At 37.0% G+C, this 26,003-nt stretch overlaps 1 protein-coding gene across 1 annotated transcript; it reads right to left on the reverse strand.

Moving 5' to 3' along the window:
- Window positions 1-23,452: 23,452 nt before the first annotated feature.
- LOC141607512 (uncharacterized) lies at window positions 23,453-24,641 on the reverse strand. The gene is made up of 2 exons (XM_074426869.1): window positions 24,491-24,641; window positions 23,453-24,270 (listed from the first exon to the last, which is right to left on the reverse strand). The coding sequence occupies exons 1-2, from the start codon at window positions 24,639-24,641 to the stop codon at window positions 23,453-23,455; spliced, it is 969 nt and encodes a 322-aa protein (XP_074282970.1).
- Between the last annotated feature and the right edge of the window lie 1,362 nt (window positions 24,642-26,003).

Raw genomic sequence — 26,003 nt, forward strand, 5'->3', positions numbered from 1 at the left:
TTATTTTGGTACAACTAATTATGAATTACTAAGTCGATTTTGTATATGACGTATTTTTATTAATGCGTTGATTTTTAATATGTTAAAAATACATAACAATTTTACATGACATATAACATGTGACAAATTGACAAATTGACAAAGATAAAATGGAATCCATTTTATCTCATTTGGACCGAAATAGTGGGGTGATTTAGGATAAATATTATGTTGATTAATTAAGTGGAAAACATAATCATTCTTCCTAAACCTAGCCATGCAAACCTAGTGCCTCTTGTGAAGAACACCTTACTCATGCATTGGCCTTCAAAACCCCTCCCTCTACCCGGTTTTGTCCAAGAGAAAACCATGGGTTTTTCCTTTAATTTTTACCTTATACACTACATCAAATGTTAGTGCATTATTCATTCATTTTCACCATCTAAAATAGATTTTTAGAGAGATAAAAATTCTTCCTCCTTCTCCCTTTCTCTTAACCAAAAATTAAGAGACCAAAATAAAATTTTTGGGTCAATTTTATTCAAATTAATATTGTTCTAGTATTAATAATATTAATTTTATTAAGTGGTTGCCTTGGGTATTATTCCTTGGGAGGGATTCTATACTTGAATCCTTTGATCTTCCATTTAAGGAGTGCTCAAGAACAAGTAAGAAGGAGATCTTACTTGTGCCCAATAATCCGAAATATCAATGTAAGAATGATGATTTCTCCTTAATATTTACTTATGTTTGCATGCATAAGATCTAATTTAATTTTATGACTAAATTAATTTGAAACATATATGAATATGTTAAGTAATGAGATATAGATTTCTAACAAGTGGTATCAGAGCCTTAGGTTGTTTGCATGCAAATCGGTTATAGTTTTTCCGAGTTATACGATTAACATATAAAACTTATAAATTTGTGTTTACTATGATATATCACGAAATCAATTTTGCATGTTAAAGTTTCTGATCCTAAAATGTATTTAGGATATTTTGGTTAATTTATGGATTTTTATTGTTCATTTTATATAATAATGGCATTAAAAATGTGATTTTATGATAAAAATATCATTTTCAGACTAAAATTAGCTAAACTTTGAATTTTCCAGTTGTTTTTGGATATGTTTTCACATATATTATTTTTAGATGACCTGTAAATTTTCATAATTTTTGGAGTTCTTATGCTCGAAATATGGATTTTTCATGATAAAAATCGAATTTAAATGAAAAATAGGTTAATATGAGATAAATTTCGAATCTGGTCATAGAAATTTAGTATGTTGTCACATGAAATTTTACAAGATGTGTGTAAAATAATTGGCTATAATTAAGTCTTTATGCATGATTTATGAATTTTTGATGAAAAATAACATAAATAGTGACTTAATTAGTGAATAATTGCTAAAACATACTTCATGACTAAGAAAAAACGTCACGTGTTGCATTTTATTACCTATTTCAGATCTAAAATTGAAAAGTTGATATATATTTTTTCTCATATATTTATGATTATATTTGATAAATCCGATAAATCGCAACATAGTTTTTCCTTGATAATTTTCGAAATTTTAACCTAAGTTTTTTTGAATATTATGAGTGTCATGGTATTTTTCCAGAATGTTCATAAGTTTAAATTTCAAATTTTGAATTCATTTGAAATTTTTATGATTTATTTGAAGTTTATAGCATTTTATTGTAAGTTTGAGTCCATTAATGAACAATTTTAAGAAATATAAGTTAATTATTGTCAATATGTTAGTGGAGACTAATTTTTGAGTCCTAAGTTGGTTAGAGTAATTAACTTGTGCATAAATATGATTTTATGTAATTTATTGTGATTTTAAAAGGTTGAATCACGCAAATCCGTAAAAACCGATTAATATACGATATTGGCTCCCTAAAGGCGATTTAGCATAAAATTGGGCATGTTCATACATATTATAATGCTGCATTTTATTTATGATTGTCATAATTTTATTTTATGTAATTTTTGAATTATGTAATTTTACTTAGTATGGCCTTAGTTTTTATTGGTATTGCCCGAAATGTATGGGAATATCGATTCGGTTGTAATTTATTGTGATCTCGTATCACCGTTTTGTAATTTAATTGATTTATTTTATTTTAATTACAAATGTATAATAGGAAATTATGTAATTTGTTATGTAATTCATTTATTTCGGAGTTCCTTGAAGACGGTGTCACTCAAGAAGGCGATCTATAAAGAAGGTGTTACCTCGAGATGCGTGCCAAAAACCGAAGTTCAAGGGACCAATGGAGTTGGTTTCCGAATATGTAATAGTTAATTAGATTTTCTATTTTAGGAAGGCCATACTAGGATTTAATTTATGCTTTGCATTTTATTTATATGTTGCATGCATCGCTAAATCGTCATAACTAAAACATGCATTGTCATTTTAATCGAGTTTATCGACGTGTCAATTAGAATTATCGTAGTTCACCGCTTTAGTTCACTTAAAACGTGATAGATAATAAATTGACATGACCTCTCTCTAAAATAATCAATTGAGACATAGCCTTACCAAAAAGTAGAAACCATGAAAACCTATTTCGCGAGGGAGTGCACTCGGCCCTACCGGGGTACAAACCTTGTTACGTAGGGGAAGTGGGTGATAAATATGTATCCACCGAATTCATGTTGATAAGGGATGAATCGGCCCTACCGTGCCCAAGTTGATGTGGATTTGGATCATGGACACATTTATTCGAAATTTGGATTGAGCTTAACGGAAGTATTCGTGACCGTAGTCGCATGTGTTCCGGGCTAAAGATAAATGTTAATGTAATTTTATCGACCAAGAGTTCTAAAAGTAGAATTGATTAAAGCGTTAATCCACCGAGTTATATTGATAAGGGATGAATCGGCCCTACCGTGCCCAAGTTAATATGAATTTGGGTCTTGGAATCATTTATCAAGTTGAGTAGAGGTCACTAGATAAATGCAATAAAACTTGTTTGAATTAAATTTTTACGAGTATTATTATTTTGAAAACGACATATGTTTTATTCCTTCTATATTTTTGTTTTGTAGACCGCTTTTATTTCTCATAACAAATGGCCACTCCAAACACCAACGCCACGCCTCTCACTAATACTTCATGGCTCCGATCCTTCATGGATCGTTGTAAACTTGAAAAGAATGGGTCAAATTTCTCCGATTGGGATGCCCAACTCAAATTAGCCGCCCAAGGTGACGACTGTGGACATGGGCCACGGGGGGGCTTGGGAAACAAGCGTTTGCATTTTGTTGAGTCGCCAACAATTTATTGTGGAAAATTGGAAACCGTTCGAATACCTCGTGTCATGTCAAGACACAAAGTAGTGACATGAACACTAAGAACTCGTTACCCTTAGCATTCTATGTCTAGAATGACTCTCGTGGATGCCAATGAACACGGATGTTCACAGAGATCTGGAGTAAGGGGTGATGGTACGTATTAGGAAGCTCTTTTGATCGAACACCTAATTCCGCCCGCCTCGATAGCGGCCTCTATTAATGATTAGGGACATCATCTATACTTGATATATCGTCGATTGTATGCATGCAATGCAACATCCAAGTTTTAATCCTAACATGTGAAGAATAATAACTAAGTCGATGAACAATTAATTAGCATATAATTGAGTCAAAGTAGAAATTTAAGTTCAATTACATGTGAAAACACGTAAATAAATCATACAAATGCGATAAACAATACGATGGTAGAAAATTACAATAATTACATCGGATTAGGCGATTTATGTCGAAAATACCTTTAAACAGATAATTTGAGAAAAAGAACAAAAGAATAAATTAACGAACAAATCAGTAGGTGATAATACGGATAATAGTTAATTATACGCAAGCTAATTAAACTAAGTCAAAGCAGGAACGGAGTTCAGAGGCAGAACTCAACCTGGAACAGGCGCAGCAGGACTGCGCCCTTTGGAAGAGGCGCAGCAGTTGCTGCGTCTGTTCCAAGGGTGAGTTCTGGCTGTGAAGCCGGAACTGCAAATCGTTAATTTGAATTGGTGAATTTAAGGATTGGTTAATATATTTACTCGGATAGAAGTCATTATCAGATTATTTGCAAATGATTAATGGTCATAAAAGCGATAAACATGGATGAGACGGATTAAAGACGGATTAATTACATGAAAGAATGATTGATTAGTGACATAGGTGAATAAAATAAACTAAACATGATGAATTGATGACGAATTAATGACGAATATGCGATGAATATGAAAAATATATCAAAGATCGAATTCCAGAAACCCGATATGAACAAATCGAATTCCTACAACTCGGATTGAATTTAATGACGAAAACCCGCAAATATGAGATTATGAGGGATTTAAGTCGAGATTAATGATGAATTAAAACATGTTAATGATGAATGAATATACATGTGGATTTAGGATGCGATTATGTGTCAAAGAATTAAAGAGAACAAACGAAACAAATAAAAGTTTGACGAATTACAGAGGACGAAGGAAGAAGAAAGGAAGCAGGAACTGCGGCAGCCTCACGAAGAGGCGCAGCAGGAACTGCGCTCCTTCGAAGAGGCGCAGCAGCTGCTGCGTCCTTTCTCGACGGTTTATCTTCTGAAAATCCGTAAAAAGAGTTTTAAACAAGGTTTTAGAAATCGGTTTTAACAAGGTGTGTTGGACATAAACCTTACAATAATGATGATACAAAAAGTAAATAACAATAAATAAAAGAGAGATTTACACCCTCAGACTTACATGTTTGACGAAACGAGAAGGACTAAGATATCGATTAGTGATGCTCGACGCGAATGTAAAGAAAGTGCCCTCGTAAGAGGAAAACGAATAGATTAATTAAGTTGATTGATTGTGGAGTTGGTCAAATTGGTCGGTCATGAAAACGAGGCTGGTACTCAGAAAGATCCGAGCTTACGTGGTCGAAAGTTCAAGCACGTAGGCGCCAAAAAGTAAGAACAAAGGTCTAGAATGCAAAGGGAGAAGAGAAGGGCGGACACTCGCGTGAGAAATATGAGGAGCGAAGGCTCCTATTTATACTAATCACGGAATTAGGGTTTAGGAAAGGAGAGAAAGATCCGGAAATAACCGACTTAGGTTAAACGCGGAAACTTGGACAAAAAGAAAACATTGAGGAAAAGGCGCAGCAGAGCTGCGTCCCTTGGAAGAGGCGCAGCACTTGCTGCGTCCTTTCCTCAGCGGGTTCCTCCTGCGCAAGAAAGCGCGTTTGACAGCCTGTCGTATTTTAGGCATAACTTTCTCTACAAGACTCGGAATAAAGTGATTTCGGTTGCGTTGGAAAGCTAAGAAAGATATCTAGAACTTTCTGTGAAATAGGCCTGACCCAAAAAAACTCGTTATAACCTCGTAAAACGGGCCTAAAGCTGGGGTTGTCAATTTAACTAAATGAAATACACATTTTGTAATGTAAACTTTTAGTTTAGCCCAAAGAAGTGACATGTGACTCAAAATGAGATATAATCTCACATTTTAAGACATCCTCACCTTAGGTGGACAAGCACATTGCCTTGACTCGGGATTTGACGGTTTTAGGAAATGAAGACGGTTTTTGACCCGGACTCCAAATGTACTCTAATTACAGCCAAAATGACCGTAATGACACCTAGATGACGACCATGAGGTAGACATAAATGTTTGAGCGATCACTTGACGATAAACTTACGAACTGTCACAAATCGCTCCGCGTACCAAACATGCGGCTGAATCATCACCGGGTGGTTTGCGGGAGGTGAAGAAATGAGGTGTCTACAGAGCCCCCACTTTGACTGAGGCTTGGACAAGGCGAAAGTCAAAGTATAGCCATTAGGTCAATCAAAGATTACAACCTGACGACTATGGCGACGTGAGGCGGTTCAAGGGGTCTAAACCAAGGACCTGTCGTCGGGAACATTTTAGAGTCTGTCGACTATCGGGGAGGGTCGTTTAAAGTCCATTAGACTACGTAAGGAAGCTCGCCAGCCATAAGAAGAGACCATACCTGAGACTTCTTTCTCAAGATGTTTCCGGAGTTGCGTAGGAGCTAAAGGTAAGCATAGGAGTTAAGGGTAAGCGTAGGAGCTAAGGGTAAGACCTAAAAGATATATAAGGATTGTGCTAGGGTGTGGGACCCTAAAGGAAAGCATCGTCGGGAAGGAGGTCAAATATAAGTTCAACTTAAGGGGTAACCAAGGTTTGACTGTAGGAACTCTAAGGAAGTGATGATCCTAAAGGAATATGATCCTAAAAGGAAAAGGTGATCCTAAAGGAATATGATCCTAAAAGGAAAAGGTGATCCTAAAGGAATATGATCCTAAAGGGTATAAGTATACGAAATCTAGGGAGTTTGGGAACCTAAAGAGCTAGGTGTATGAACATGGGTATATGAACCTAAAAGGACGGCTGGTATGGGAACTTAAAGGCTTATGAACCTAAGAGGAATTGGGATCCTAGGGTTAAGTTTAGGAACTTTTGGGTTACTAATTCTTGTTTTAAACGCGTGCGCTTAAGCTTTCTGAGGTATGAGAACTCTAAAAGGATTTATGGGTTTATGAACCTAAGGACGTTGGTGTGGGAGCTTAAAGGCTTATGAACCTATGGGAAGCCATTTTGGGATCTAAGAATCTAGGGGTCACAGAGATTCTGAAGAAACTTCTTAACACTTCCGAAGGCTAACTCTGAAGGCTATCTCTCACTAAAGGAAAGGCTGAAGGACAACTCTCTCTAAAGGACTGAAAGGGGACTTAACTGAAAAGGAGTTATCTGAAGGTTACTGAAAGGATTATCTTGAAGTGTCTGAAGAAATAAAGGATTATCTGAAGGGAGGAAGGCTCAAGGAAGGATTATCCCAAAGGTTATCTAAAGGGTTGTCTGAAGGATATGAAGGTAAGTTTCTGAAAGATCTGAAGGGTTTATCCTGAAAAAGGGTTACCTGAAAGATATGAGGGTTTATCCTAAAAAAGGTTACCTAAAGATATGAAGGATCACCTGGGGGTATCTGCCTCTCTCTGTCCTCAAGCAAACTCTCACTGGGGAATAAAACGATGATTTTGGGGAATCTGCATGTTTCTGTCCTCAAGCAAACTCTCGTTGGGTGATTGCTCTAGGGAATCTGCATGTTTCTGTCCTCAAGCAAACTCTCGTTGCGTGATTACTCTAGGGAATCTGCATGTTTCTGTCCTCAAGCAAGCTCTCGTTGGGGAATAAATCTTGGGAACTGATCTCCATGTCTCGAGAGGGAAAGTCTATCCGTGTACTCTCGCTGGGGGAACATAATAGAGGTGTGTCAAAACACCTGTCAAAGAATATTCGCTCGTTGTGGCAAACCAGGTCTTGACAAAGTACTGCTTTTGATACTTACCTGCATGGTTAGTAGCCACACAAGAATACAAACTAATATATGCACGTAAGCGATTATTACATGGACCTCGAATGAGGAAACACATAGGCTTTGCAAAAGTCGTTTCTTTTTAAAAAATCGTTTAAAACTTGTTCAAAGAAGTTTGTCGTTTGTAATGCGTTATTCATATTCAATGGGCTTTAGACATAGGACAGACCTATTAAGACGTGAAATATAGACTTAGCTTGGACTGACGCGACACTAACTTAGATTTGACGCGACACAGGGATGACTTTGACAGACATTGTTTAAGCTTGCACAACCCCTAGCCAAGTGTGGGTGACAATGCGTATCAGTTCCAAAGGTATAAGAATCGCAAGAATGATGAAGGCATATAAAGGCAAGGCATGAGCCATGGATCATCTGTCTACTAGGACTTCTTTCACCATCGTTTGCTGTAAAAGAGACCCCACTTGAGGCACGATGACTTGGAGAATTGATCTAAGATCTTTGTCATTGTCCGGACCGAGCACTAGCTTGACTTAAAATAAGAGAGGAATAGAGAAAGGGTGGCATCTCGGAAGAGAAGCCCCCAGGATGAGAATATGACTCTGGAATTTGGTAAAAAAGAGACTGGGCGACAATAAGGAGCCCCCAGTATAGAGGTGTTGTTTGTGGAAGGGACGTTAATTGAGGTTGGAAGGTTGAAAATTGTGATGGTTGAGATGGTTGTGTCCTTGAGGACTGCCTACGTATTCACGTGAAGTGAAATTAAACCAGATCGTAGTTCTGAGGTTTGGTTAATTTTGTTTGGGTGTTGTGGTTGTATCCTTCTTGTGTAAGAAAAGACTGCCTACGTATCCACCTCAAGAGGTGAAATCAAACCATGCTCGTAGTTCAAGTGTGTGCCTAAGCTATGCTGTTAGGACCTTAAAGTGCAGGGGTCAGGAGGGTATATTCCTTTGGTGACTCGAAGAACCGATTTGAGATAACTCCCTCTGATCATAGATCAAAGAGGTATAATTTGTTTTGTAAAAGTTTCCTTGTCATGTGAGCACACTTAGTGGACCCTAAGGATGAATATGGGTATGTTCCGTTCTGGTAGCAAAGTATTTGAAGACTCCGTGTATGGGTCAAGGTGAAACTGGATTGGATATTTGGAATGTGGAGCTCGGTAGTAAGAGGCTTTGATGAACAAATCTCTGGAGCTTGATTCTGTGGAGTTAAGGCTTGATGGGATTATGGCTTGTAATGTGGCTTGGAAATGGAGTCTCTTGGCTTGATGTAGCCTGACCACATAAAGGTGGGTTGAAATGACGTGGGTTCAAGTTTCCATGTCTTGGCCCTAAGGGATGGGTATATTTGACGAGTTTTAGAGGATTCTCAAAATTCCTAACTATCTCCCTGTAACGGTCTCGAGAAAGACTTAGGGTGTGATGTGTGAAAGGCTAAGTGAGGGTGCTAGCTAACCATCTTCATTGATGTCTTGATTCTACCTAGACTTCAGCAGTATTCTGTATAGCATTTGATTCCAGGCTTGTTCTTGATTCAGATTTGGATTCTTGGTTTAGAGTATATCTTGGATTTCTGCTCAGATTTTTGATCAGGTTTTGAAGGATAACGTTGTCTTTGGATATTGACTTGACTCGCTTGATTGAGCCTTCTTCTTTTGTCTCTTTTGTCTTGGGCTATAGGAATAACTACGGCTTTGGATATTGATCTTAGGTATTTCTCTTGATTGAGCCTTTGTGTTTGATCATGGCTCGTATCGTCTTGGATGGACTTGGGTCAGACTAGCACCTTTGGTGTGAAACGGGTTGGTCTTTTAGTAACACGGGTTGTTTATTGTGGGGAATGGGCTTGCCTTCCGTCATGGATCGTTAACAAGGGAGAGGGTCTGGATTCGTCCTAGAATCTCTTGAGATAGGCTCGTCCTAAACTGGGGTATATTGTGGTTTCTATTGCCAGACATGGAATAGGTAAGAAAAGAACACGGAATTTCAGGTCCTCTACAACTTAGAATGGAACATCATATAAGTGCACTTACATTGACTGTCATGTGTTGTTGTTGTCATTTTAACAAATGTCTCAAACCAATTCTTGTTGTCACAGGAAAAGGGTAGAGGAAGAGATATGATAGAATATGTGGATTGAAAAGTGTGCTTTTATTGAAATGGATAATAAATGTATTTAACATAGATATAAGAAGACACATGACTCATGGGACAGCCCCCACGTTGTCACTAGGAATGAAAATGGAGAAAGATACTAGAACAAATATGAGATAGAAAGCCTAAGACTCGGACTCGGACCTGAACTTTGACGCGATCTTAGACCTAGACTCGTAATCATCGGCCCATGCTTGAGCATTTTCCCTTCCAGCAACTGGCTTCGGCATCTGACTTTGAGCATTCACCCATTTGAGCACCTCATATTCATCATTGGGAACATTGAAAGGGTAATAGTCAAGAAAAGTTTCTTGATAAGTCGTATATCCATGAGGATTGCCTAACCTTCCATGTGAGTTAAGGGTCGAGAAGGACAATTCCCCGCTTTCGATCATATCCTGAATGTCGTTTTTTAATTTGTAACATTTCTCTGTATCATACCCTTTGCCTCTATGGTATTTGCAGTAGGCATTCTCATCCCAAAACTTGGATTTTTTCTCTGGGTTCGGTGTAGGTCCTATAGGCTTCAATATTTGTCGCTCCATGAGTCTCTGAAGGGCATCGGTGTATGTAATACCAATGTTGGTAAATTTCCTATGAGGTGTGCCCTTATTTTCGGAAGCCTTTGTAAATGACCCCGAAGGCTCCATGAGGTTGCCTTTGTTAATTTTGATTCTTGGATGAGAAGAACTAGGAATAGATTGTCCATTTGTTGCTTTCTCCTTAAGACTGTCAAGCTGAGGGTTTGTCTGGACACTTTTCATCTTGAGAGGTCGGGCATCAAGCTTCTTACTCATTTCAGCAAACTGTTTCTCCATGTTGTAAAGTCGGAAGTTTAGATTGTCAATGGCTCCTTCTATTTTGGAGAATTTATTGTTGAAGGTAATGGAAAGCATGAGCATTCCATTTTGGATATCTTCATCTTCGAGGACATTGATTTCTTTATCATCATGATGATTGAGGAGATGGCACAATCTAGAGATGGTTCTTCATCATGCTTAATGATATTAGACCCAAGAGGGTCGATTTTCTTGGATTTTCCGACAGAAGGTGGCTTAGGAAGCTTGCCCACTTCGATCATATCTTGGATGGTGTGTTTCAAGAGAAAACACTCTTCAATATCATGGCCTCTACCTTGGTGATATAAGCAGTACTTGTTGCCCTTCCAGAGGTTCACCTGTTTCTCTAAAGGTGGATCCGGAGTTGGCCCTATTTGATGTAGCTTGCCTTGGGCAGAGAGTCTCTTCAAAGCATCGGCATAAGACATGCCTAAATTGGTAAGCACCCTTTGATGCCTCCCAGGTTTCCTTTCAGCTGTTTTCGGCTTTCTAGGACGATGGTTATTGCAAGAGGTAAGCTTTGGATGACCTAGACTAGAGGTTTCCCTAATTGGTGTGTTCTTTTCCACCATTCTGTTCTCGAGGGTTAGGACGCGAATGCTTAAATTTTCCACTGTAGCTTGAACTCCTAGGACCATGGCATAAACATCTTGGAGAGACACGGTGATGGTGGCTTGATCTGCTTCGTGACTTTGCTGACTGACAGAACTTGCTGGATTCCTACTCGACAGAAATGACGCGCATTACAACTTGATTCGACATGGGGTCAAGCATACTAAGGCAATAAACAAAAGGAAAGGACAAGATGATAAATCTAGACGTCGACTTGTGAATTCATGAAATGTCGTGAGCGACTTCTCGTGTTTGAATTCACGGTGCTTGACTATAATTTTAGACTCGAGTGTTGACTTTGACGGAGTGACCTTCATATGATTGACTTTGTTGACGGAATTGATGACACATGTTAATTCTAAGATGTGTGTTTTAAGATAGACTTGAGGTTCGGGTATGTGTGTCCCGAACGTGTCATTAAGAGAATTCGACTGACGGATTTTGGAATGACTCGACGTGTTAGCCTCGAGTGTGTGAGTCGAGGTGTGGAAATGTTTAGCTCCTTATTGAGTTGAGGTAGGGAGTCCAAAATGACGGCGTGACGCCTTAGGACTTGACTTGAAATTTGAAAAGACCCAAAATGTAAAGAGAGACGGGTTTATGACTTGACAGAGTTCCGACTAGGACATAGTCGCTTTGAACTTTGACTCTAACTTAGCCCAATTGAATTTACACATTTACATTTACATGGTTGAAAAATATTTTGGTTTTCTTTTTTTTCTTTTTTCCTTTTTTTTTCGGACCTTTTTTTTGTTTTTTTTTTTTGTTTTTTTTAGACTCTTTTTTTTGTTTTTGTATTTGGTTTTGAAATGGGTTTTAGGCCCGAAGTTTGACTCGACATATGGACAGAGTTTAGGCTTATTTTGCGCTATTTTGAAAATATTTATATTTTGAAAAGGATTTTTGATTTTACAAAATTTTGTCATGGTTTCGTTTACAAAATGGTGATCACGTATACAAACATACATATGGGCATTATAACGGGATGCTGAGTGAATTTAAAAGGGTTTTGGTTTAAAGGGTGGGTTGCCATACCGAACAATCAAACCCGAAGTCTGTGGAGAGGCTCGTACCAAACAAGAGTAAGGCCGATTCCTAGTCCAATTCCTCAAGTAGTGAAAGTCCTTGATACAAACAAGAGTAAGTACCATGGTATGGATGACGTTAATCGCTATCCATCCTTAGGCCCAAATAAGAATTAGGACCGTTTAGACGGGACGATTGGTCGAATGGGTTGGGTTGGGCCTAGGAAGGCCGAGTGAAACGATCTAGGAAGACCGAGTTATGAAAACCGACAATTGTCTTGTACAAACTATTCCCTAACCTTGTTCAAGTTTCACCCTTTTGGCTACACGTAAGTGTATTATCCCCAGCGGAGTCGCCAAACTGTGGACATGGGCCACGGGAAAGCTTGGGAAACAAGCGTTTGCATTTTGTTGAGTCGCCACCAATTTATTGTGGAAAATTGGAAACCGTTCGAATACCTCATGTCATGTCAAGACAAAAAGTAGTGACATGAACACTAAGAACTCGTTACCCTTAGCATTCTATGTCTAGAATGACTCTCGTGGATACCAATGAACACGGATGTTCACAGAGATCTGGAGTAAGGGGTGATGGCACGTATTCACTACTACAGATACAGGCTATAACAACGGTCAAAAACCGTTGTTATATAAAAAAGCGGACGTTGTTAAAGCGTCCGTTGTAGAAGGTTTTAACAACGGTTGGTTTACTTAAGGAAACCGTTGTTAAAACTATTAACCACGGTTTTATGTATAAAAACCCGTTGTGGAAAGTGTGACTCAATTTTGGGGGGAAAGTTATAACAACGGGTTGTAATATACAAAACCGTTGTTATAACTAAAGACAACGGGTTGTTTTAAAATAACCGTTGTTGTTTGTTCTTAAAAAATAAAAAAAAAAAAAAAATTAAATATTACTAGATGCATGCATAATTACGGCCTGTTAGAATTCCAATGCATGCATTATTACTGACATTCACTGTACATATGAACGGATAATATGGAATGAGAAGGGTTAGTAATAGGATTTGAAGCAGCATTATTGAGAGAGATGATGATGATTATGGCACAACTTCCTAACATATATATTAATTAAAAAGCAATTAACTCAACCCACACATTGCTTAGTATAAATACATTGCATATCTCAACTAACATTTCCATTATCTCATATATTCATCTCCAAACTCTAACTCTTAAAACAAACTCTACTTAATCTTTCAAATCAAACTCAAAAACTCTAAGAAAATGAATGATTTCATCCTAAAGACTCTTACCATGATCGAGAACAACAACAACTTCATCCGCCGGTTCCTCCATATTGAGGAAAGTTTCAGAGCTACCTTGCGGAAGCTCGATCCGCACCAAGCACGCCAAAGAAGATGGCTTGACGGAGCGAGCAGCGATTGCGGCTATATGACGATATAGCAACTGCTGAACGGAACCTCCAAATAGCCAAGGAGGAGAGGATGGATACGATAGAGCACAATAAGATCCTCCATGAAAATATAAGAATTGCATTTTTACATATGTAATTTTTTTTTTTAATTTATGTATTTATAAATACATATATATATATATTAATTATGTTTATCTTACTTCTTCATCTTGCTTCTTCATTGTTTTAGTAACTAATTATGCGAACAATACTTAAACAAATAACATAATGGTCGATAAAAACACATATATGCAAAAGAAATAAATAGAAAAAGAAAATAATGACGATGACAAAGGATGGCGAGATTTACCTGATAAATACAGAACGTAATAGACGATGAAATCACAATGACGGCGAGAAGATAAAGCGACGATGAGAAAGAGAGAAATAGAGAAAGAGAGAAAGAGAGTGTGTATGTGTTTTGTGTTTGTTTGTCTGCTGTGTGTTTGTGTTTGTGTATTAAGGGTTGTGTTTTGTGGTCAGCAGACTTATTTTGTGTGGTTTATAGTATGGAAGGTATTGACAACGGTTATTAAACAACAACCGTTGTGAAATATGTTTTAACAACGGTTGTAAAAAACACCCGTTGTCAAATATGTTTTAACAACGGGTTTCAAAAGTAACCGTTGTGATTACTTTTCACTAACTTTGCGCCAATTTTGCGCCAAATTATTAACAACGGTTCCGCATGTGTGACCCGTTGTTAAAAATAATAACAACGGTTTTTATAACTATACCCGTTGTAATTGATTTTAGTAAAATTCGCGCCATACATTCTACAACGTCTATTGTGATTTTCGTGAATAATCGTTGTTAAAGGGGCGTTGTAGTTGCCTAAATTTGTAGTAGTGATTAGGAAGCTCTTTTGATCGAACACCTAATCCCGCCCGCCTCGATAGCGGCCTCTACTAATGATTAGGGACATCATCTATACATGATATATCGTCGATTGTATGCATGCAATGCAACATCCAAGTTTTAATCCTAACATGTGAAGAATAATAACTAAGTCGGTGAACAATTAATTAGCATACAATTGGGTCAAAGTAGAAATTTAAGTTCAATTACATGTGAAAACACGTAAATAAATCATACAAATGCGATAAACAATACGATGGTAGAAAATTACAATAAAAATTACAATAATTACATCGGATTAGGCGATTTATGTCGAAAATATCTTTAAACAGATAATTTGAGAAAAAGAACAAAAGAACAAATTAACGAACAAATCAGTAGGTGATAATACGGATAATAGTTAATTATACGCAAGCTAATTAAACTAAGTCAAAGCAGGAACGGAGTTCAGAGGCAGAACTCAACCTGGAGTAGGAGCAGCAGGTCCGCGCCCTTTGGAAGAGGCGCAGCAGTTGCTGCGTTTGTTCCAAGGGTGAGTTCTGGCTGTGAAGCCGGAACTGCAAATCGTTAATTTGAATTGGTGAATTTAAGGATTGGTTAATAGATTTACTCGGATAGAAGTGATTATTAGATTATTTGCATATGATTAATGGTCATAAAAGCGATAAACATGGATGAGACGGATTAAAGACGGATTAATTACATGAAAGAATGATTGATTAGTGACATAGGTGAATAAAATAAACTAAACATGATGAATTGATGACGAATTAATGACGAATATGCGATGAATATGAAAAATATATCAAAGATCGAATTCCAGAAACCCGATATGAACAAATCGAATTCCTACAACCCGGATTGAATTTAATGACGAAAACCCGCAAATATGAGATTATGAGGGATTTAAGTCGAGATTAATGATGAATTAAAACATGTTAATGATGAATGAATATACATGTGGATTTAGGATGCGATTATGTGTCAAAGAATTAAAGAGAACAAACGAAACAAATAAAAGTTTGACGAATTACAGAGGACGAAGGAAGAAGAAAGGAAGCAAGAACTGCGGCAGCCTCACGAAGAGGCGCAGCAGGAACTGCGCTCCTTCGAAGAGGCGCAGTAGTTGTTGCGTCCTTTCTCGACGGTTTATCTTCTGGAAATCCGTAAAAAGGGTTTTAAACACGGTTTTAGAAATCGGTTTTAACAAGGTGTTTTCGACATAAACCTTACAATAATGATGATACAAAAAGTAAATAACAATAAATAAAAGAGAGATTTACACCCTCAGACTTATATGTTTGACGAAACGAGAAGGACAAAGATATCGATTAGTGATGCTCGACGCGAATGTAAAGAAAGTGCCCTCGTAAGAAGAAAACGAATAGATTAATTAAGTTGATTGATTGTGGAGTTGGTCAAATTGGTCGGTCATGCAAACGAGGCTGGTACTCAGAAAGATCCGAGTTTACGTGGTCGAAAGTTCAAGCACGTAGGCGCCAAAAAGTAAGAACAAAGGTCTAGAATGCAAAGGGAGAAGAGAAGGGCGGACACTCGCGTGAGAAATATGAGGAGCGAAGGCTCCTATTTATACTAATCACGGAATTAGGGTTTAGGAAAGGAGAGAAAGATCCGGAAATAACCGACTTAGGTTAAACGCGGAAACTTGGACAAAAAGAAAACCTTGAGGAAAAGGCGCAGCAGAGCTGCGTCCCTTGGAAGAGCCGCAGCACCTGGTGCGTCCTTTCCTCAGCGGGTTCCTCCTGCGCAAGAAAGCGCGTTTGACAGTCTGTCGTATTTTAGGCATAACTTTTTATACAAGACTCGGAATAAGGTGATTTCGGTGGCGTTGGAAAGCTAAGAAAGAGATCTAGAACTTTCTGTGAAATAGGCCTGACCCAAAAAACTCGTTATGACCTCGTTAAACGGGCCTAAAGCTCGGGTTGTCAATTTAACTAAATGAAATACACATTTTGTAATGTAAACTTTTAGTTTAGCCCAAAGAAGTGACATGTGACTCAAAATGAGATATAATCTCAACATTTTAAGACATCCTAACCTTAGGTGGACAAGCACATTGCCTTGACTCGGGATTTGACGGTTTTAGGAAATGAAGACGGTTTTTTACCCGGACTCCAAATGTACTCTAATTACAGCCAAAACGACCGTAATGACACCTAGATGACGACCATGAGGTAGACATAAATGTTTGAGCGATCACTTGACGATAAACTTACGAACTGTCACAAATCGTTCCGCGTACCAAACATGCGGCCCAATCATCACCGGGTGGTTTGCGGGAGGTGCAGAAATGAGGTGTCTACAACGACAAGCTTCGTTACCTCACCGAGGCCTCTCCACCCGAACCTAATACTAGGTTCGACCGCCGCTACTAGGGAAGCATATGAGGCTTACCACAAGGAGTCCGCCGCAATGAAAAATGTGTTGATCTTTGCGATGGAGGCGGATCTCCAAAGGAGAGCCTTTAAGATGGGCACCGCTAATGAAATCTATTCCAAGCTTGTGACAATGTTTTCACAAACTCCGCGGATCGTCCAATGTGAGGCGGCCGCGGCGTTCTTTGATCTCGACTTTAAAGAGGGCCAAAAGGTTAGCCCTCACGTGCTCAAATTGATGGAGCTAGTCGAGACCTTGAAGATTCAAAAGGTTGAAATCCCCAAAGAACTCATTGTAGATAGGATTCTACACTCCTTATCCAAAGTCAAAGCGTATGTTCAATTCCGGGTGAATTTTAACATGCAAGACAAGGATGTGTCTCTTGAAGAGTTGCACAAGTTACTTGTGTAAGCCGAAAGAGACATGGGGTTAAATGTTAACCCACCTAAGGATGTGCTTAACATAAGCACCAAAAGCAAGGGGAAGTTCAAGAAGAATGGGAAGAAGGGTAAGAAGCAAGCTCCCACTTTCACCAAAGCTAAGACTTATGAAGCTAGCACTTCCAAGATCAAGAAGGGTCCTCTTGATAAATGCCATTATTGTAATGGTGTTGGACATTGGAAAAGAAATTGTTCCAAATATCTTGGTGACATTAAAGCTGGAAAGATCACTCCAGTAGATAAATGACTATCCTTTCTTTTATGTTTCTAATTCAACTATGGTATTTTGATACAAAGTTATGATAATGTATCCCCTTTTTTATTGAAAATAGGGCCTCTACCAAGCAAGGACAAGGAAAAAGAAAAGCAAGCTTGAGAAACCATCAAGAAGCTAGGAGTAGCTTCCATGAAGCTTGGCTTTTTATTGTCTTATTTTAATTTATGTTTCGGATTTTTAGAACCTTTTGATTTCCGTGTTCGACATGGAAATGTGTGATCCTTTCTAAAACAATTGTTGTATTTTGGATTGTGGTGGCTTGGTTTGCAATCCAAGTCACCCGTTTTATCGTATTTTATCCTTGTTCTAAAAATTCGTCTTTATATGCTTGCTCATAGAAACATGTGATCATTCACTTAAAGTGATCTAATGGACAACTATAATGTTGGGATTCATTATATGTCCACAAGCTTAAGACTTTTGTATGATCAATTATAAAGTGATATTGAGTTGATGAACTCTCTTAAAGGAATGTCAATCACCAAGTACACTTATCAAATCTAAAACAATTAGTCAACCTATGAGATAGTCCTCCTTATACTTCAAAAATCATTATTTGTGTCTCATATACGATCTTTGAATCTCTAGTGTATGCATTCTAAAGACAGAGTGGGAGAAAATGAAGACACAAAGAACACCAAGCAAAATTTGTGCACTTGTGTAAATGAGATCTACGCAAAAAGGAATAATTTGTATAAATGTATACCTATTTATATAGTATACACGAATAGATGAGATCTATGGTCTCGAATAGATGAAATCTACATGACAAAAGAGACCAAGTGAAGTAATCAAAATAATATGTTCTCCAGATAACTACACGAGGAGACCAAAAGAAAGTTTTTGGAAAAAGGATGACTAATGTTAAGTCTTAACAATAGATTTGACTAATTTATGATAAAATTTGACAAATAGTTTCAATATTGATATTTACTTAAGAGCCTAAATGAATCAAAGTTGCATCCTAGAAAATAAATGAGATTTATGACTAAAAGTTGCAAATATAGATATGCCGATATCCACAAGAGCTAAGTTAAGTATTAACCACGCTAATGTCATTACTTAACCTCATTATGAAAATGAAATGGTTAAACCTCCTTCCGAAAAGGATATTTTGATAAGGACGTGCATTAGATATAATTCACATTTAAATAATGACATTGCTACGCATCATTTTAAAATGAATGAGTTAGAGATTAGAATCTCTTTCCATAAAGTTTAATATATGAAACCTTTTCAAAATAGGTATTTTGAAACGATATGCTGGGAGCATATATGGTTTTATCTTAATAACTTGGAAAAGCAAAATATATTTCAATTCTTAAAATGTTTCGATTGAGTAGTCAATTGCGAAACATATGGAATTAAGTGGGAGTTGGAAATTATCATGTGAAGACATGGAATTTAGTGGGAGCAATCATCTTGTAAAAGTTTATAACTCATTACTCATTGAGAATGACGAGCTAATACTTTCTTTCACAAAGAAGTATTTGAGTTTTCAATTCTGGATGAAAATGGACTATGATGAATCCAATCACATTATGAGATGTTGGATAGGTATTGAGATATACACATCGTATCAACGAGAAACGTAGGTTATTCATGTCAATGAAAATGGAATTGCCATTAGCAGTCATGGTCGTTCATTGAACCTAAGAATGGTTGATCACATGATTGTTAGTTACTAATGTTTCCGCCATTAGAATAATCATGCACATGTCCAATAATAATGAATCATATGCATAAGAGCATGATGAATCATTGGCAAGCCATAGAAGAATCGTCATGAATTCTCGAGGAGAATCCGATGAGCGATTTCAGTGTTGGACAGAACACTCTGTTTTGTGTTAAGAGGTTACACATATTAAAGTTCGAACACGCGTAAGGATTTATGAAAATCCTAAGCTTTTCAAGCTAAAAGGAGAAATAAGAAGTTTGAAAGATACTTAGTTGAAGTAAGAAGTTACTCAAAACTAATATTTTCTAAAATGCTAGGACTTGTGAGAAGTGCTAGGCTAATCATCTTGACAATTGTTGCAAGACTCTACAAAACCTATACCTAGTGCATTGTGAGTGGGTGGAGTACTTGACCAGTGCAAGTCATATCATCCACCACAAATTCGTTGGTTGTGTGATAAACAACCAGAAAGTTCTTTCAAGATAAAGAACCCAAACCGAGGTTGGGAACCTATATATATATATATATATATATATATATATGTGTGTGTGTGTGTGTGTGTGTACTTGGTAAGGTTCATGCTATGAGAGATAACATGAATGTAAAGGAAAATGCGATAAAATAAGTTTGAACACATGGACACGTGGTATGTTAAACTTCTATTGCAATCGACTAGTGTTTACACACTTACGATATGCATCACAAGGTTGTAATACTATTGACTACCCGAATGTGATGTCGACATTTGTCGTTTGAGTTATTATTAACTCACCTTATACTTTGTTACATCCAAACGGGTTGTAGAGACAATTGAACCCCGTTAAAGTGAACGCGGATTAGCATTGTATTCGCCCATAGTTACTTACATGAGGTGACGTCTCAAAGTGACTAGAATGTGATGCGATTGATGGCAAGTTCAAGTGCCATGGAATCATATGAGAATGACTAGTCGATCACATAGGCAGACTGTTAGGAACACCTTGTCGGGCCTTATGACCGCTTATAGAGTTCTGGCAAATTTATATAGCCTGGTCGTGGCGAGAGCTACTATAGTATTCTAATGAGTCGATTCTTTTGACTAAAGACTATTCACCTAAGATGGCACAGTTTGATTAACTTTGATTTGTGTTACTACGACCTTCGTAAATGGGGTCAAATGGGCATATTTTGGGTTATGATGGTCGTGGCTAGTCGAAGGGAATGAGTGCGATAGGAATTGTCCACCCCTAGTCGGGGTTATAACAATATCTCGGGGCCACTCGAGGAGTAACGAATCGAAATGCGTGGCCACGCTCGGAAGATATCTATGGTAGATAAATCCGGTCAATCAGTTATTCTCCAGATCGAGGAAACCACTCTCGATATGATCACTTGCAAGTACGACCTGAAAGACACCTTGCATTGAGTGGGAGATAGTAATAGGATAAGAGAATTGGTGACGCACACTTGTCGAGGACAAGTGGGAGATTGTTGGAATATGTGTCCTCCGACAATAATGCGATCATAACTGTCGATCATGATGATCACATGTTTAAGTCTCATTTTAAAGAATACATTTGGGAAGTAATATTTTATCACAAACCGGTCCACACATATCGGTAATGATTGGCTGACTAGAGTTTGACATTACTGTCGTGCGACGGTGGTGATCAGTTGATCCCCTTAGGTCATACCTAAAGGGTAACACTCTTAATTGATTATTTAATTGATCGTATGACGATACGGGTTAATTAAATTACTTAAAATTGACGGACGATTTTGGAAGTAATATTTATGTGTCTCATTGTAATTTGATTAAATAAGATACGGTCTAAGTAATCGAATTGTTTTATTGCTTAGATGAAATTATTGTTTACGAAAGCAATTGAACTGAATGAATAAATTATTATAAATACAAGATGTTGTGATTTATAATCGGTAAATTATTTTGATACAAGTAATTATGAATTACTAAGTCGATTTTGTATATGACGTATTTTTATTAATGCGTTGATTTTTAATATGTTAAAAATACATAACAATTTTACATGACATGTAACATGTGACAAATTGACAAAGATAAAATGGAATCCATTTTATCTCATTTGGACCGAAATAGTGGGGTGATTTAGGATAAATATTATGTTGATTAATTAAGTGGAAAACATAATCATTCTTCCTAAACCTAGCCATGCAAACCTAGTGCCTCTTGTGAAGAACACCTTGCTCATGCATTAACCCTCAAAACCCCTCCCTCTACCCGGTTTTGTCCAAGAGAAAACCATGGGTTTTTCGTTTAATTTTTACCTTATACACTACATCAAATGTTAGTGCATTATTCATTCATTTTCACCATCTAAAATAGATTTTTTGAGAGATAAAAATTCTTCCTCCTTCTCCCTTTCTCTTAACCGAAAATTAAGAGACCAAAACAAGATTTTTGGGTCAATTTTATTCAAATTAATATTGTTCTAGTATTAATAATATTAATTTTATTAAGTGGTTGCCTTGGGTATTATTCCTTGGGAGGGATTCTATACTTGAATCCTTTGTTCTTCCATTTAAGGAGTGCTCAAGAACAAGTAAGAAGGAGATCTTACTTGTGCCCAATAATCCAAAATATCAATGTAAGAATGGTGATTTCTCCTTAATATTTACTTATGTTTGCATGCATAAGATCTAATTTAATTTTATGACTAAATTAATTTGAAACATATATGAATATGTTAAGTAATGAGATATAGATTTCTAACAGGTTGAAACTGTTTAGCATTGGCCTGTGTATGACTGATACCTGTGTTTTCTATGAAGCTCATGAAGAATCTGTTGCACATCTGTTTACTGAATGTGCGTACAGTTCTAAAATTATTGCTGGTATTGAGAGGTGGCTTTGTTTACAGATTGATGGTAATTATTCTGGTTACTCAAAGCTTCAGAGGAAAGTTTGCAGAATGGTCAAATTGGCTTGTTGGTATGCAATTTGGCAGGAGAGGAATGTCTGTCGACTGGAGGTTAAACTCAGCATTCCAGAGAAGATTGTTGCTGGCATCATACAACAGATGAGAGTCAGAATATTACAAAAGCTTGGAAGTGATGTTCAGCTTAGAGATAGAGATTGGGTACGAATGATTAATATTAGCTCATGATTTTTTATTGTTCATTTGTTTCCTAGTATTGTAAGAGGGCTCATTGTAAACATTATTATCCTTTATTAAATATAAGCTCACATTTTACCAAAAAAATATATTAGCATGCATGTTACATAGATCACTAAAATGACATTTTATGAGATAATTTGTTTTTAATTAGAGAGTCTAATTAGGATCTATGATCTTACATGAAGTGCCACTTGTGGGTTGCATACATCAAAACCCTTGACAAATATTCCATGCAAATTGTAAAAATCAAGGGAGAAATAGGGTCCCCTTGCCTTAAACCCATTTTCACAGGGAAATAGCCAAAGCTTAAGCCATTCAAATTAAGAGAAAAGGTAGGAGTCATCACACAAGTCATTACCATATTCCTGAATTTCTCTGGAAAATTTAAGGCTCCCAACATCTGGTCAATAAAGCTCCATTCAATAGAGTCACGGGCTTTTTACAAATCCATTTTAAACATGTATCTTGGGGATACTGCTCCTCTGTTATACATTCTCACCAGGTCTTGAGAAATAAGGATATTTTTAAGGATACTCCTCCCTTGAATAAAGGCCCCCCTAATTCCTACTTATAATATCAGGAAGTATTTCAGCCAGTCTTAAGCACATAATCTTAGATATAGTTTTATAGATGACATTACAGCAAGCAATAGGCCTAAAGTGTTTCACACTAGATGGTCTATCTACTTTTGGAATGAGAGTTATCATAGTGGCATTAATTTTAGTTAAAAGCTTACTACTGTCAAAAAAATCCAACACAGCATCACACACCTCACTCCCCACAATTTCCCATACATCCCTGTAAAATTGACTAGTGTAGCCCTCAAGCCCAGGAGATTTATCTTTGGGGATACTGAACAGATGTTTCTTGACCTCCTCAGCAGTAACAGCCATATTTAAAACTTCCCAATGAGCTAAGGTACAACAATTCCCCTTTCTAACCACTCTAACATTCACAGGAACAGTGCTCTTTTGAGATCCCAACAATTCTTTATAGTAGTCCAAGAATGCATCCTGAATTTGAGTTCCTTCTGTACAGATCTTTCCATCCTTATCCTCAATACTCAGAACCTTATTCTGCAGAACTCTCCTCTTAATGGAATTATGAAAGTAAGCAGTATTCAGGTCTCTCTCTAAAGACCATTGGACTTTAGCTTTCTGAATGAGAAAACTATCTCTTGCTATCATCAGTTCCCTCAATTCAGTAGCCACCCGCTATCATCAGTTCCCTCAATTCAGTAGCCACCAGCATTTCCTACTGCATCAGATCTAAGTCACTAGGATTGTCCACCAAGTCCTTCTGAATTTGTTCAAGCGGTGCAGCTGTTATTGAGGTACTATTCTCAATGTCTGAAAAACAATCTTTATTGAGTTGCTTAAGGACAGGCTTCATAACCTTCATTTTTTTAACCAGTTTGAACATTTTCGTCCCCTTATACTTCTTTGTCCGTACCTCATTCACATAGTCTTTAAATAAGTCTGATTTGCCCCACATATTGAAATTCTTAAAGCTTCTCTTACCACTCATATTAGCTTTCTTGTTGATGATTGTACAAGGGCAATGATCAAAGATCCCTTCAGGATGGAAATGAGCTAAGTAATCTCCAAACTCCAGTATCCATTCATGGTTACCCATTACCCTATCAAGCCTACTGTATACTCTATCCACTGGTTGTTGTTTATTGGACCAGGTAAACAAAGCACCAGTAGCTTGCAAGTCCTCTACACAGCACAGAGAGACACACTCTTGGAAATGCTCCATTTCAGCATCAGAAGTGTTTCCTCCTAACCTCTCCACTGGAACAGTATTGAAATCCCCTGCCCAAAGCCAGGGCTCATTGCAAGATACAGCTATATTCTTCAGAAAATTCCATAACTCAATCCTCTCATACAAATCATTATGAGCATATATCATAGTGAGCAGAAAGTTTTTAGTATCAGTTCTGGATTCCACTCTCATATGAATGTACTGAGCACTATAAGCTAATACATTGATTGTGAAGAGTTCAGGTTTCCACAACACCCAAATTCTTCCTCCTTTATGCCAACTACTGTTAGTAGTGATACTCCATCCTTCACACAAAGAGGTATTTTTATTCAGCAAATTCCTTGATTTTATTTTTATTTCTAATAAATCAAACAGACCTACTCCATTATTTTACATAAACCATTTCACTAACTTTTTTTATTTGTATCATTTAAGCCCCTTACATTCCAAAACCCCAGATTATGCATTAGAATGAATGAATGGGGGATCTTTACCACTCTGCACTACTCCCCCTAGGAGTAGTACCATTCAGAGCATCTAAGAATGACTGTGGAGCTGCTTTCCCTGATGCCCTTATCCCAGTTATGCCCCCTTGCCTATTGAGCTTCATGGTATGTATAGCAGGAGTGGCAGCACTGGTCCTAACCAAAGGAGGAAACACCTCAGGAGTAAACATAATTATACGCTTAACTCTAGAGAGATCCACTGGTTTCTGAACAGGCCTCCATTCTTGTTTCTTCTATTTCTCTGTAGATTTTGTGAAGTAGAATAACATGTCTAGTGATATGCGGAATGTGTTGCCCTAAGCCTATATATATTGCATCCATGTTTAAGTTAGATGTCATTAGTAGGAAATAAATGCGCAAGTAATAAATCTAAATTAATTCAAAGGTTGTAGTTATTTAATTTCCGTTTAGTAACTTTTATTATATCATCAATCAATATTATGTTGGAAATAATAGTTGTCTTGTGTTACAATGTGTATTATATGTTTTGTGATGTTACAACAAATGGTTTGTTTAATCATGTTGTTTAGAATCTCGAACTTCAAGGACGAAGTTTATTTTTAGGGTGAAGGAATGTGATACTGCAAATGTTTTGAGTTATTATTGTGATATCTTGTGATAAGATTGGCGTGATTGATAATCGTAAATGATTATTGTGTTGTCATAAGTTGGATGGTGTTCAGTTGTGTGGATGTTATAGATATTATTATAGTAGCTATGTGTGAACTTCGGGACGAAGTTCATTTTAAGGGGGGAAGATTGTAATACCCCGTAATTTGATAAGTATTTATAATAATAAATTATGTAATTCAAATAATTAATTAAAAGGCATTTGTATTAATAATTGCTGATAAGACGATAATTAATAATAAAATAATATGGGAGTCGGGAAGTGGTGATGGACCATGATACCTTGGGCCGTGTGCTCGGAATAATAATAGTAATTGTATTTCATGAATAATGAGTAATGGCAATAATAATTATAAAAATAATAATCCTAAAAATAACAGTGTTACGGGAATAATAAAATTGGTGAAGGTAGTATGTGGTAATCCTATTTATGGTAAGCCTAATATTATATATAATAATAATAATAATAATATAATTTATAATAGTAATGATAATAATAGTATATTACATAGTTTCCTAATACCGCTCTATATGACCCATCTTATCACTATAAATAGATGTTATGACCTAATTAGAGACCTTATTCACTCATAAAAATTCATAATCTCACAATAGAGAGAGAGAGAGAGAGAGAGAGAGAGAGAGAGAGAGAGAGAGAGAGAGAGAGAGAGAGAGAGAGAGAGAGAGATATTTACAAGGGAGAAAAGGTAAGAACTCGGCTTATATTATCGCCTCAAGGTAAGATCGTCTTATATTATAATGTATTGATTTTGTAATTAAAATAACTCACGTTGTAGACCCTCGTAAGGTTAGCCGTGACCGTGGGATACCAGGGGGTGATCGGAATCATGTTGGACCACCGTTGACTGACGTAAAGGGGGTGGTATGCTGGTGTTTTCGTA

This window comes from Silene latifolia, chromosome 10 (assembly GCF_048544455.1).
Source record: "Silene latifolia isolate original U9 population chromosome 10, ASM4854445v1, whole genome shotgun sequence".
NCBI lineage: Eukaryota > Viridiplantae > Streptophyta > Magnoliopsida > Caryophyllales > Caryophyllaceae > Silene > Silene latifolia.